At 37.2% G+C, this 12,814-nt stretch overlaps 1 protein-coding gene across 1 annotated transcript; it reads right to left on the bottom strand.

The window, feature by feature from the left end:
• Window positions 1-381: 381 nt before the first annotated feature.
• Window positions 382-11,040, bottom strand: LOC115922772 (histone demethylase UTY-like). Its single transcript, XM_030982390.1, has 5 exons — window positions 10,762-11,040; window positions 10,583-10,649; window positions 3,754-3,859; window positions 1,971-2,020; window positions 382-1,419 (listed from the first exon to the last, which is right to left on the bottom strand). The coding sequence occupies exons 1-5, from the start codon at window positions 10,842-10,844 to the stop codon at window positions 1,357-1,359; spliced, it is 369 nt and encodes a 122-aa protein (XP_030838250.1). The 5' UTR covers window positions 10,845-11,040; the 3' UTR covers window positions 382-1,356.
• Window positions 11,041-12,814: the final 1,774 nt, after the last annotated feature.

Genomic DNA, 12,814 nt, shown 5'->3' with positions numbered 1-12,814 from the left:
AAGACTACTTTGCGTGAGTCTGGTGCTCGTGCATAGAGGCAGAACGAACACAAAGAGATTTCAGATTCTCAGCTCGAATTACATAAAAAGGGGATTGGCCTGCAAATCTCTAGAGAGGGCTCACTTCAGGAAAGTAATCCTTCACAATGGAGTACCGCCGGGCACAATAGCTTTGGCTTTCCATACCCTACACCATGGTGAAACATAAATAACAATCTCTCTCTCTCTCTCTAAGTGCCATATCGTTTGACTTTGGCGATCATGCTGTTCCACAACCTTTGGCTTCTAGCCTTCTGTATTAGTACCACTCCCAGTTCATTCACTCATCTCTCTTCCAACAATTTCTGCAGACTGTCCATCCAAAGTATCCTCCTTCTTCCCCTACTCCTTCTTCCCCTACTCCTTCTTCCCACAATTTTCCCTGTCAAAGCAAGATTCTCTAGGGTTCTGTATGTGTAATGTGACCAATGAACTTCAAATAACAATACTGTACTAAATACATATACTCTAAGGTGTTGGAAATAAAGAAGGAAAACTTGATTAGTGAGGATTACTCCACACCAGTCAAAATGGAGACAGGGAACTTGATACTCTTGAAAATATTTCTTGGCGATGCATCCTGGCTTATTTCATTTGATGCTGGTTAAAAATGGAAGTAACCGGCAAAGCAGTTGGACTTTAAGTTTATTGTGGTTTACATTTGTTAAGTAGCCAGATGCTAATTTTGTGATGATCTGTATTAAAAAGCTTTCGTAACTTCGTTGCTATTTCTACAACATCCAAAATACACACACACACACACACACAATATATAACAGTTCATAAAAATAAAATAATGACTTGTGATATTGAGTATCTTTGCATCAATATCATAGTTATCAGCAGCATAGATTCTCCCTAAAAATGACACTTTTATTTATAGTTATGGCAGACATATTGATCAACTGTACGTCAACAGGAGGAACATCAATAGAATATATTCACAAAAGTATGAGCAAACTGTTGAGCACTCTTTCATCCATCAATGCACTAACACAGACACACACACACACACACACACACACACACAATAAAGTAGCCTAAAGCATATAGCTACACGCCTTAATATAATAAGATCGAATATGTATAATCAGCAGGGAATTTTCTTCAAAGATGTCCACAAAAAGGAATTCAACTTTTCCCCAGCAAAGGTATGCACCCACAAACATAAAAGAAATCTATAGCACTTAATAGTACAGGTCCCTAAATGTCACACACAATAAGTACACAGACTTCGCAAAGATACACGTAAACAAATGTACATGTAGTAGGACACTTCACTAACGACAAACAAACACAAAAAGAATTAGATGGGACTTACCACTGGTAGGCGCTAAAATGGAAGTAGACCATACCCAGTCCATAGAGAAAGGTTGCATCCTACAAAGAAAGCGGAACAAAAATCATCAAAAGTTTGGTATAAAATCCACTAGAAAAAGGGAATAGAAAAGGAAATGTACGCATCCCTGGAATGCTAAAAATCAGTGTCAAGCATGCATAAGTTTCTGTTTTTATAGTTTGATGTGTAGGTCGATTTTACAGAAAATTATTTTTTAAATCGCAATTAAAAAACTCCCATAAGTGTACATTTTAATTGAAGAATTTCTCTTATCAGAAGGTTTCTGTCTAGGAAAAGGTTCATGATGCAGGACACAGCCTCAGAGGCCTTAAATTTCAATATTTTTAGGGCAAGGCCACTTTTCTGTAGGGCACATTCCTATATTACAGCACAAATAGGAAGAATTGGAAAGGGCACAACAAATCTCCAAGGCCAATGAGAGGGGCATTGAGGCCAATCAAAGGAGCATCCAAGGCCATGGCCTTGGTGGCCTTGGATTAATTTAAGCCCTGCCCTCCTATTGGTGTGATTAGTGATTTGAAAACATTTTTAATCTTGACGGAAGTTCTCCACAAGATTTTGTTTTACTTACCTTCCAGTATTCGCTATCTAACGTGAAGAACTTCTGGTAAGCTGATAGCGCTGTGAATAACAAGGAAAAAGATGGCAAAGAAGGTTATTCAGTAGCTCCAACATTTTACAAAATCAAGTAAAGTTCGAATATATCTTTTCACACAGTTTAAAATTATTATTTTTGCCGTAAAATTGTCTCCATCTATGGAGTCCATAAGAAAATAGAAACTGACAGCTTGAATCTTGCCACGATTTTACTTTTTTCTTGGGAAATTTGCTTATGATTCTCTTGTTGCCAATTATTAAATCTTATCTTCTGTTACATGTTTTATTTGTTCAGGAGCTCCAAAAGCTCCAAAAAAGCTGTGGTAATTCCAAAAAGAGCTCTTGCAAAAAACAATAAAATTCTAAAACAGAATAGGAATATGCCCCTTTCATATTAAGGGATGAAGAGGATTGAGTATTGGATCATAAGGTAATACATGACTTAGATCTACACTCAGCATTGATTTCTCAATACGCTTCCATAAGGAGGGTTGTATCTGGCTCTAGTATGAACTGGAACTGAGTTCTCCACAATTTGAGATGCAGATTGAGTGGGTATCTATCGCCCCTTTCATATTAAGGGACGAAGTGGACCGAGTATGGAATCATAAGCTAAGGCCCTTATAACTCAATGTTAAGTTTCCCGTCGCCCGCCCGCACTGTGATTTATTGGACGCGTTGGCGATCGAAAATCTGAAAATAATTCTTTCTTTTTTTTCTTTCTTTTTTTTAACTTTTTTTTTTAAAACTTTTTTTTTTAACTTTTGTTTTTTGGGTAATATTTTTTTCTTTCCAGTTCGACTTCTGAATTACCATTGTGAATTGCAAACTGTTATTGTTTTATATGGACTCGTTCTTTTTTTTGTCTTAAAATATTTCTGTTTTTTTTTTAAATACCAGCTTCCACTGTAACTCTTTAACAAATCTATCCAATTTAATTCAGCATAATAATAGCTACAGCTACTGTTCATCCATTTTAATGCATGAAGGAACATTCTTCTGTTTTACAAAAGCCCTGAAATAACAAAATTTGAGGTCAGGAAAGAATAAAGACATTTGAAAAATGAAAACAAGCATTTAATACAGAATAAGATGCTTTGAGTAATTCATGTGTAAATGTATGCTGTGAATCATGTATATCTTGGAACTAATACTACATGTCCTTAAATATATTGTGAATTATGGTAGAAAGGTTTGTCACACTTTTTACTATCAAAGTATTCCTCTATTTGGATTTATAGCATGTGTGTGTGAGATTTTTAAAAACAATATTTGATGTCTGTATTCATGAAAATAATCAAGATACTAACAATGTGTATGTAATGAGATGTGAGATGTTCATACATGTATTAAGTTAACAAACTGGAAATACACAAGTTGAACCAACATAAATGAATTAAGTGCTCGTAAAAAGTTAACATAAAGGAATCTTGCAAATAATGAATAATGAAATAGTTGCCTCATTATGAGCTGAAAAAAATGTGACGGGAAACTCAACATTGAGTTATAAGGGCCTAATATATGACTCGATCTGCACATACTGTAGTGTGGACTTCTCGATCCGCTTCGATAAGGAGGTCATGTCTAGCCCTAGTCTGAAATGGAAATAGATTCGCCACAATTTGAGATGCAGATCGAGCAGGTACACTGTAGCTATCACCCCAGACTAAGAATGACTCAACCCTCTTCTCCCTGAAAATGAAAACGTTAACAGTAGATGGGTCACTTCCGAAAAGTGCTCTGGAAAGTTCACTGACCTTTGCTATATTCTCCCAGCAGTAAATGGTAGTGTCCCAGCTTGCAGTAGATCTTAGGGTCACTGACCTCCTTCTTCTTGATCTCCTGCTCAAGCTGGGCAATGGCCTGGAGAGAGAGAGAGAGAGAGAGAGAGAGAGAGAGAGAGAGAGAGAGAAGGGGGGTTAATATTTATTGATCAATATCAGTGATAAAAGCAAACATATATCATTGAGAGAGAGGGAGAGAGAAAGATACAGAAAGAGAGAGAAAGTGAATGAGAACAAAAAAATGCAGGAGAGAGTGGGTGAGAATGAGAAAGACAGAGGTATAGAGACAGACAGTGATTCATATTTATTGATCGACATCAGGTAGAAGCACACATAAATCATTACATTGTGGACTGATTTTGGATAAACACGTAGAGTATGCTACACAAGTAGTCTACAAGTATAATACAACATGTTGCATTCAAACTTTCACCAATTCTGTTTCTTTGAATTATCTGCTTTCCTTCAAAACAACTTGCCAAAAAGGTTGGATACCTAATGCATGGACAAACATGGACAACCTATATCTCAACCAATTTTACAAGATTCCTTTCAATAAAGCATCAGACAAACACAGACAAGAACATAAATAGTTGCAGATTCATTTCTACATAAATAGTAACACCTCAGACACACTTGAGGACTGACTCCTGATTCTTGGCCCCTTCGGGATAATGTATTAAATTTGTACTTTTTAAATGACAAGTCAGATGTACTCTTTGAAATTCATATGTAGTCCTGTAGTTTCAAGTTTCAATTATCGGCTCTTTCACTGCCAAATATGTACATACCATGTACATACAATGTACTAATTTTGTTTGACTAATATACCAGCGACAAATACTTGTACTTGCACAAATGTCCTAATCCAGTGACAACTTTGCATCAGCTTTAATACTGTGAAACCTGTATCTAAAGACCACCAAGGGAAACATGAAAGTGGTCTTTATAGGCAGGTGATCTTCATGTACAGGTTCCTTTAGCAAAGACTTTAATGATAAATCTTATCCAAGGGAAAGACAAATTATGGTCTTTATAGACAGGTGGCCGTTAAAGCAGGTATAGGCATTCATAGTCAATCCCAACTCCCAAATAACATTCTCTTTATATCCACAAATTATATTTGCATGTTCTCGTTACAAACTCTCATGAAAATCATGTCCCATCCCATGAAACCTTCATCGATGTGAACAAGAGCTACTCAATCACATGCTGCCAACCGAGCGATGCGACCTGACCTACATACGTCCTATTCACGCCAGCGTAAACAAGTCCAAATTTTCACAAAAACACAAACAGAGGTTCGCCCTGGGCCCTGGGAAAACTTAACGACAATGTAGTCTCTGAACCATAACTGGATAATGTGAGTAATCATCAAGTTAGCTTTCATAATGTGCCTTAAAGGCATCATTTAACAATGTTGAATCTGAGATTCACAGCCCTACACGTTTTCAGTGTCTGTGATATGATGTAAAATTGAAGTCCTAAAAAAATTGCGCTTCAAAATGACCAAGTAGTGCCTCAAAAAAGAAAAAAATCTTTGAGTGATCGGTTTTACCCTACTCATTTTCCCCAATAGACAGTAGGGTTATGAAAACCGTTTGAAAAACGCAAAATTTGATTTTGATTTCCAATCATAAATATCTTGATAATCAGACAGACGATCGACTTGTAAAAGTCATGGGGTTCCTGACTGTCCTAAAGGTTTACAATTATCATTGCAGCATGAGCTAAATCCAGGATTTTGTTTCAGAATCTGAGACAAAGTTACCCAATCCCTTTAATTCTAAAGCGCTTCTAGAGCGCCCCCACTTGTCTTGGGACTAAAATAAGGTGCAAGAAACAAGAACTTCAGTTTATTCAATGCAATTTCCCCCTCCATGAAATCAGACCTTTGCCTCTAAAAAGTCATTCTTTCTCACAAGTTGATTTGAGTGAAAGCATAACATCAGAGTAGCAGATTTGTAGAATATTTTAAGATTTTAGAGCCTTCAGACACAAAGTGTAACCACTGATTTGCCAATTTTTTAAATCCTATATAGTGATTACATCTTCATTTTGAATTTATAACTTTCGTTATTGTTTGTCTGATTTTGGTCAAACTTTCACCAATTAGCTTCTCTGATTTTGCTACTTTCCATCAGAGCAAATTGCGACTCAAATTGCATTTCTCTATTTTAATTTCATTCATGTTTGGCCAAATTGGGTTTAATTGGACATGTGAAATGAATGCTTTCCTAGGTCAAACGACTCAGGTCAAACTCTTGACCGATGCGATAGATCAAACTCAAAGTAAAACAAACATGTAAATTAAAGAGAAAAGACTCAAGTAGGAGCGCCAATAACAAAATGGTCAGTAAATAGTAATTTTAAATTGCCCAATATTGGTACTGTATGCACACCTCCGATGGAAACCAGGGCCAGATGAATGAGAGCTTGCACCAGGGATGAAAAGATATTAAGTGCATCATGATACGTACCCCTAGAAAGTGATCACCCCCTCAACACTCCCCCCCCCCCCCCCCCCCCCGCCCCCTCTCTCTCTCTCTACTGCATTATGCATACCCTTCCTTCTACCTCCACCTCCCCCCAATGGTACATGTACGCAATGTGCACACCTTCAAAGAGGAGAATGTAAATGTGTAGCTGATATATTAGAATTGTACCTGAAATGAAAGATCTGCATAGCAGGACAAAACTCCGGCTCCCCCCCCCCCCCCCCCCTCCCTTCAACAATTACCTCCCTCCGGCAACCCCTTCCCCCTTTCTGGAGGAAGACTTCATTCTGAGGAACAGTTGTTCATGGGGGAGGGGTAACAGGGGTCCCTAGGAGTGTGTTCCATAGCATAATTTGAATTAAATGAATTCCAAAGACACAAGTAAGTTACACTACTGTAGCTTCTGTACAGCTTCAACGTGATCAATCTACTAAAAAAGAACTGAAATGCTTTGTAAGCAACTGAAATACAGGTTGTCACTTGTTCCTTCTGCTTTAAAGAGAATACAGTGTACAACACAAATAGGCCACTGATCTGGCTTTGCACAAGAGGGCAGCAGATCAACTTTTTATTTGGTAGAATTGAAATATCTGAACATGGTTTAGCTGTGCATGTAGTACCTATTGAAAATTGCAAACATGTATTTAAAAATACAGTAAATAAACAAAGTGCCTTATAGAGATCACAGAGTTGCCAATTTCTGAAAGGAACATTGATTTTAAAGTTTGAGAAATCTCCCAATTGTTATCACATGTTCTCACTTTCAGTGACCCGTGTCTATGCATTTATTTAAAATAAGTCAGGGTAGACTAACAGAAGTAGGCCTACCCTGTACTCATACATACATGCACGTATTTCAAGCCAGTACAATTCAATACATCATCTGTCGACAATAAATGAAAGTTTGTTAGCTTTCATGTGTAAAGTGGTCTTTATAGGCAGGTGGTCTTATGTACAGGTTCATTTACTACATGTTCTAATAAGATATGTTCAAGGAAAACTTAAAAACAGATGGTCTTTCTATACAGGTGGTTTGCTGAAGCGGGTTTGACTGTAGTATGTATAGTGATGAAGGCCTACAAGTATTCTGACTGTATTTTTAATAAAAACTTGTGAAAACATATCTGACTCTTGCTGTAACATGTTGTATACTAATTTCCTTTCAGCCTTTTGATGTAAACCAAGCAGTCAAACATGAACTGAGAAATACATACATGTACACATCCCAAAATACGACAAAATATTGAGCATGTGGGACTGTACTGACAATTTAGAAAACCTGTAAGGAAAGGTTGAAGAAAAAAAAATCATAATTTACACCAATCAGTAGTTTTCATCGTGTCCAACATGACATTTATGCTCCCCAGGGAGTAGAGAATGTTCATACATTGTGTGCGGGTAAGCCTGAATCCGATGACTAGGGTAATAAAGCGCTTTTATAGGGCCTTCGGTCCTGAAAAGCGTTATATAAGAAATAGTTATTATCATTATTATTATTAATAATAACATTTCCTCAAAGGCTCAAACCCTTTTATATTCATGCTTTTATTAAAAAGTTACCTACAGTATTTCCAGACCGAACTTATTCTTTAAAAATCTGATGTAAACTCACGTTTGTTCAATGTTAACATTTTCATTGTTTGCCATCTTTTGATTATCTGACATTCAACGTCATATTTTGAGACTGCAATTTTTTTCAAAACCATTTAGGTACTATCTTCTACCATTTGTGTTTGTGTTTTTAGTCTACAGATTTACTCTCATTCTTTGATAAGTGCTTTGCCAAACATGACTCATAGTGAATCAAATAAAATATTCTTAAACACTCAAAAATGTCTGCAATGTTTAGACAACCCTCCAGTGTTTCCCAGTATACTTAAAAGTGATTTACATTGTGCTCCATGTCATTAAAAGGGAAGAAAGAAAGAAAGAAAGAAAGAAAGAAAGAAAGAAATCCTCAAACCTTTTTTTATTGGATACTCAGATATGGTTTTATTACGACTTTAACAATGGGTATAGTGCACATCACATTATGATACAATGTCCCTATGTGCTTCCGTAGAGCTAAATTATTTGCCTGGCTTTGGCTCTGGCAGTCATTAGGGACTTTTAGATTTACACGACGAGAACGTGGACCGCCACGTGTGACATCCTTTTAAGGTATTGTGACATCCTTTTAAGGCACTGCCGGGCATGGCCCAGTGCCTTAACACAATGTCACACGCGGCAGTCCACGCTCTTGTCGTGGAAATCTAAAAGTCCCTATTATTGGCGCACAGTGCATTTCAAGGTACAGTCGTACAAGGTACCCATTTACCTCACCTGGTTGGAGTGTGGCAATTACAGATTAGAGGGAGTGTAGCTTGACAAATGAATGAAAAATATTAAAAAGTATGATATCATTAGGCCAATTATTCTATTTGCTACGGTGATAACCTATTTGATGTGATTATCTTTGTGTTTTCAACACAAAAGTCTGAATCCTGTAAATGGTGGAGGTTTTCATGGCAGGAGTGTGATGAGCATCATCCTGACCTAATAATACTCTTGATGAGTATCTTTCTGTCTACTAAAGTACATGTAATGTAGATTTAAATTGAATCAAAACCCAGGGAAAGAACATAATTTAGCAGGAACTCCAATGTCATTGGCAACAGTAACAATATGACACTTAACGTTAAATGTTTGATCAGATATGTAGTGGCAAAACAACAGGCACAGCAGTTCTTTATGATAACGTAAATTGTAAAACACTCGACACTGTTTCTTACTTCTTAATGTAACACAGAGCTCTGTCGATACCCGCAGGTACGTTGTTGCTTGTAGTTGCAATTCATTTACACATTTTGGGAGCGGTTAACCGTTCACTGTTCCTTCTCTGAACAAGCTAGTTTAACTCTTCTTAAAGCTAAAGACCAGTTATGGTCATGCGATTGCATTGTGAAAGAAACGTTGTGAAATCGATCAGAAAAGGTTGAGCATCTAGCATATGTACTGCAAGGTTCTGGAATCATCAAAATGATAAAAAATTTGGCCAAGTCTGTACACAGAAAGATGTATATGGGACTACACACACGTGCGCAACACATGCATTTCATATCTCTCAAGAGGCGAGAGATACACAAATTTACCAAATATATCAACTAGTAGGCGGTTTCCCATCAAAATTGTTATCATCATGTAATATTCAAAACATATTCTTTCACATGATTGGTAATAAGAGCTTGCATTTCATTTTTTGAAAATTGGGGCATTTCCAATACTGGTCTTTACCTTTAAGCTCTCTCTGTGAAACTGAAAGTCATTGATCCTTCATTTTAATTTTCAATCTCCATCAGATTCAAAATCTATTTTACTTTTTTAGTTTTAGGACTAGATCTACTTCTTTTTGGAATCATTCTAAATTTCTAATATTCAAACTCAAAGGCCCGAATTCACAAAGGAGGTTTGTCGACAAACCTTGGTTTTCATACGTCATATGACGCGTTTTACGCGTTTTTTACAAACCTGGTTTGTAAAGAACAAAAGGAGGTTTGGCGAAACAAAAGGAGGTTTGAGCTCAAACCTTGCTTTGTGAATTCGGGCCAATGTCTTTGAGTATAGTATTTTAAGCATCCTGATAAGTCAAAACATGTCACATGACATGCACCTATTTTTGGTTCATGTACAATCGTGCCAAAACAGCGCTGGCAAAAGTGATATTGCACGCTAAAAGATCGATATCCAGCGCAGCATACAGGTAGCTAGAGCAAGTAGCAAGGTCTTAATTCTTATCTTTTTATTTTCTAGAACCAACATAACTCTCCTAGATCTAGACTCTAACGTTAGATTTAGACTTTTGTTCGTTTTGATTTTCATGTGTCGCTATTTTATAAAACTAATAACGCACTTGACCCTGTTGTGCGTGATTCAAATGCAGTGTACGCTCGGTTTCTTCAGATGGTGCACACTGTGAACTCGCCATGGTGCACAGAGGCGGCACCAATGACCAAGTAAAGAAACCTCGCGTGCACTGCATTCCCCACCAACGAATGCTGGGTCGTGCGTTATTTGTATTTGCACCAGGCATAAGAATTTTATATTCTTGGGTTTTAATAGTGAGATGATATTTATTCAATATTCAGCCTTCCTTTTTGACTTAACAGATAAACATTGGTCATTGCGACGTTGACTTTCTACACCCAGGACTAAGCGAATCTAACACACACAGATCCATGCAACACAGTGCAAGGGCGTTATAGACTGGCGTATATTCGCGCCGGTTATGTACGTCCCCATTCATACATTTATTTTTATCAACATACCTTATTTAGCATGGCCTTTTTCTGGGCTCCCTCTTCCCCTTCCGTCGTCATGAATCCAAAAAGTCGGCTGAAATAAAAGATAAAAACAAATAATGAACGAAAAATTAAATTTCAAAGTAGATTTTAGAATCGAAAAAACAAAATATTTTCAATGTCATAAAATGGTCCGCTTGGCTCACCTATCGTAGGCAGTCGACAAACCTACTTCAGCGGGAATGGGAGCGTTCGAAGTCATGACTTCTCCCACTTGTTCGGACGTCATTTTCCAACATTCTAGCTCAAAATATTAAACATCTACATTTCCAGAATCACCAAAGGAGCTGGAACATGCTGAAAATGGAGCGTCTAGCTAATCAGGAGCAGTTGATTTAGGTTGAAGTTGGAAAGCTTCGTACGGGATACTTGTACACACAACTCCACAACTCCCCTACCATTTACAATATCCACGCTCGTATGAGACTTGCTCAAACACTTTTGTAACGCCGGTGTGCATTGGCTAGACGTTAGTCACATGACCGGCTTTTTGAGAGAGGGGATTTTGTTTATCAGTGCGATATCTTTTTTTTCTCTCTCTCATTTTGTGAACCACAGGGTCTAATATATTTTCAGAAAAGAAAATAAAACCAGCCATTCAGCCCAATTACCTGTCATTTTTTGTGAGATGATTTCATCTCCTTTTCTTACATTCAGTGGCAAAATCGCCTTTTTGAAACACGTGGAAACCTTTCCAGATCAAACACGAATTGGCTGAAAGTAACTGTACACGGTTACGTAATTAGCATGTGGCATATCTATATCCGTTCGCACAAGGTTCCCTTTGTTTGTAAACAAAGGGTGTGACGGGCTGATAGTGGATATATCCGCCCCACTCCCGGAACCATGTCGCCGCCATATCCCCTACGGATACAGGCCGCTTATACCAGGGAGATGGGATGGAAAACCTAGAATTCTTACGAAATGTATCGGATGACAACATTATTTTGATCTACACTGTCGCTCATACAGTTGGAATAATTTTTTTTACCCGAATTTATGGAATTATTTTGACAATGATTTATTCCTAATAGATCTAGATAATACTAGGCCTATACATTCTCAGATTTTATTGAATAATAATTTGCCAGTGTTTGTTTTGCGTGACTGCTAAAGCATGTGTATACTACTATGCTTATCAACTATAGGGGACCTACGCCCTTAAGTCATAAATGAGTGAGGATTAACGCCCCACAAAAGGGCACCAACATCACACGAACACGGTTTTGATCCTGGGGCCTCGATCACAGTTACGAGGCCATTGATTTGCCACTGAACCATGACTTTACGCAGCGGGGGCTAAGGTAGGGGGCAGTTCCCACAAATAAAAAAAAACAACAAAGAAATGCAATACATTTTCAATAATTCATTGCATTTTACCCCGGTCCCCAACATAAAACAATCTTCTGTACGGCCATGCATTATGGCTCAAGGCATGGGCACACAGAAGATATTTTTCTATTAGTTGTCGAATCGACTTAAGAGCTATAGAGCCAGTAAGTAATAGTCTGATTTTCAGAACATTGTACCGAATGGTCGTACGTTTTATGCTGAGCAAAAATATTTATCAGTTTGATTTTGGCCATTACAAGTAGTCGGTTATTGATGTAGACAAAATAATGCTCATGTACCATTTACAGCTCCTTTTATGTATTTTATTACCAAAGAAGAAAAAAAATCAGTCAGTCACTCAATAGTGTCTGACAGTGAAGTCTAGCAAGTAAACGGGTTTCCTTGCAAAGTTGAATATTAGGACACTGCTAACGTTTAAATTCCACAGATAGGAGATGCATGATATATTTATAATTCCTGCAAAGTTCTACAGAATTTGATGTTGGCTGCAAAAGAGGCATAGTATCTTTAATGCATGACCCAATTCCCCAAACCAGTGTTTGGTGTTATTCTAATTGCTTAAAACTAGATATTTGACTAGTCGAATAAGTAGTATATAGTCGTTCTTTTCTTTAAAAATTATAGTAGATTGTTTCCTACAATAAATTGCTTGCGTAATTTAAAATATGAATGAGTTGAAGATCGTAAGCTAATATTTGCATCAGGAAAAAAAATGTCTTGTTTTGGAATATGTCCACATTACATATTCACGACATTTTACGAATGAAGTATAAATCTCAAATGTTCAGTGGTGATTTTAACAAGAAATTATGGGTTAGTATGACTTCAAATTCATGGTTATTGCTC

The sequence above is a fragment of the Strongylocentrotus purpuratus genome, unplaced genomic scaffold (genome assembly GCF_000002235.5).
Source record: "Strongylocentrotus purpuratus isolate Spur 01 unplaced genomic scaffold, Spur_5.0 spur5_scaffold_12, whole genome shotgun sequence".
In the NCBI taxonomy this organism is placed as follows: Eukaryota; Metazoa; Echinodermata; class Echinoidea; order Camarodonta; family Strongylocentrotidae; genus Strongylocentrotus; species Strongylocentrotus purpuratus.
The sequence above is the reverse complement of the archived record's forward strand: the minus strand, read 5'-3'. Positions and strand labels throughout refer to the sequence as shown.

Coding starts and splice junctions, on each gene's coding strand:
- LOC115922772 (XM_030982390.1), bottom strand. CDS start 10,844: ATGACGTCCGAACAAGTGGGAGAAGTCATGACTTCGAACGCTCCCATT. Junction 10,650..10,761: donor TTGTCGACTGCCTACGATAG/GTGAGCCAAGCG, acceptor CTTTTATTTCAG/CCGACTTTTTGGATTCATGA. Junction 2,021..3,753: donor GCTGGGAGAATATAGCAAAG/GTCAGTGAACTT, acceptor TGTTATTCACAG/CGCTATCAGCTTACCAGAAG.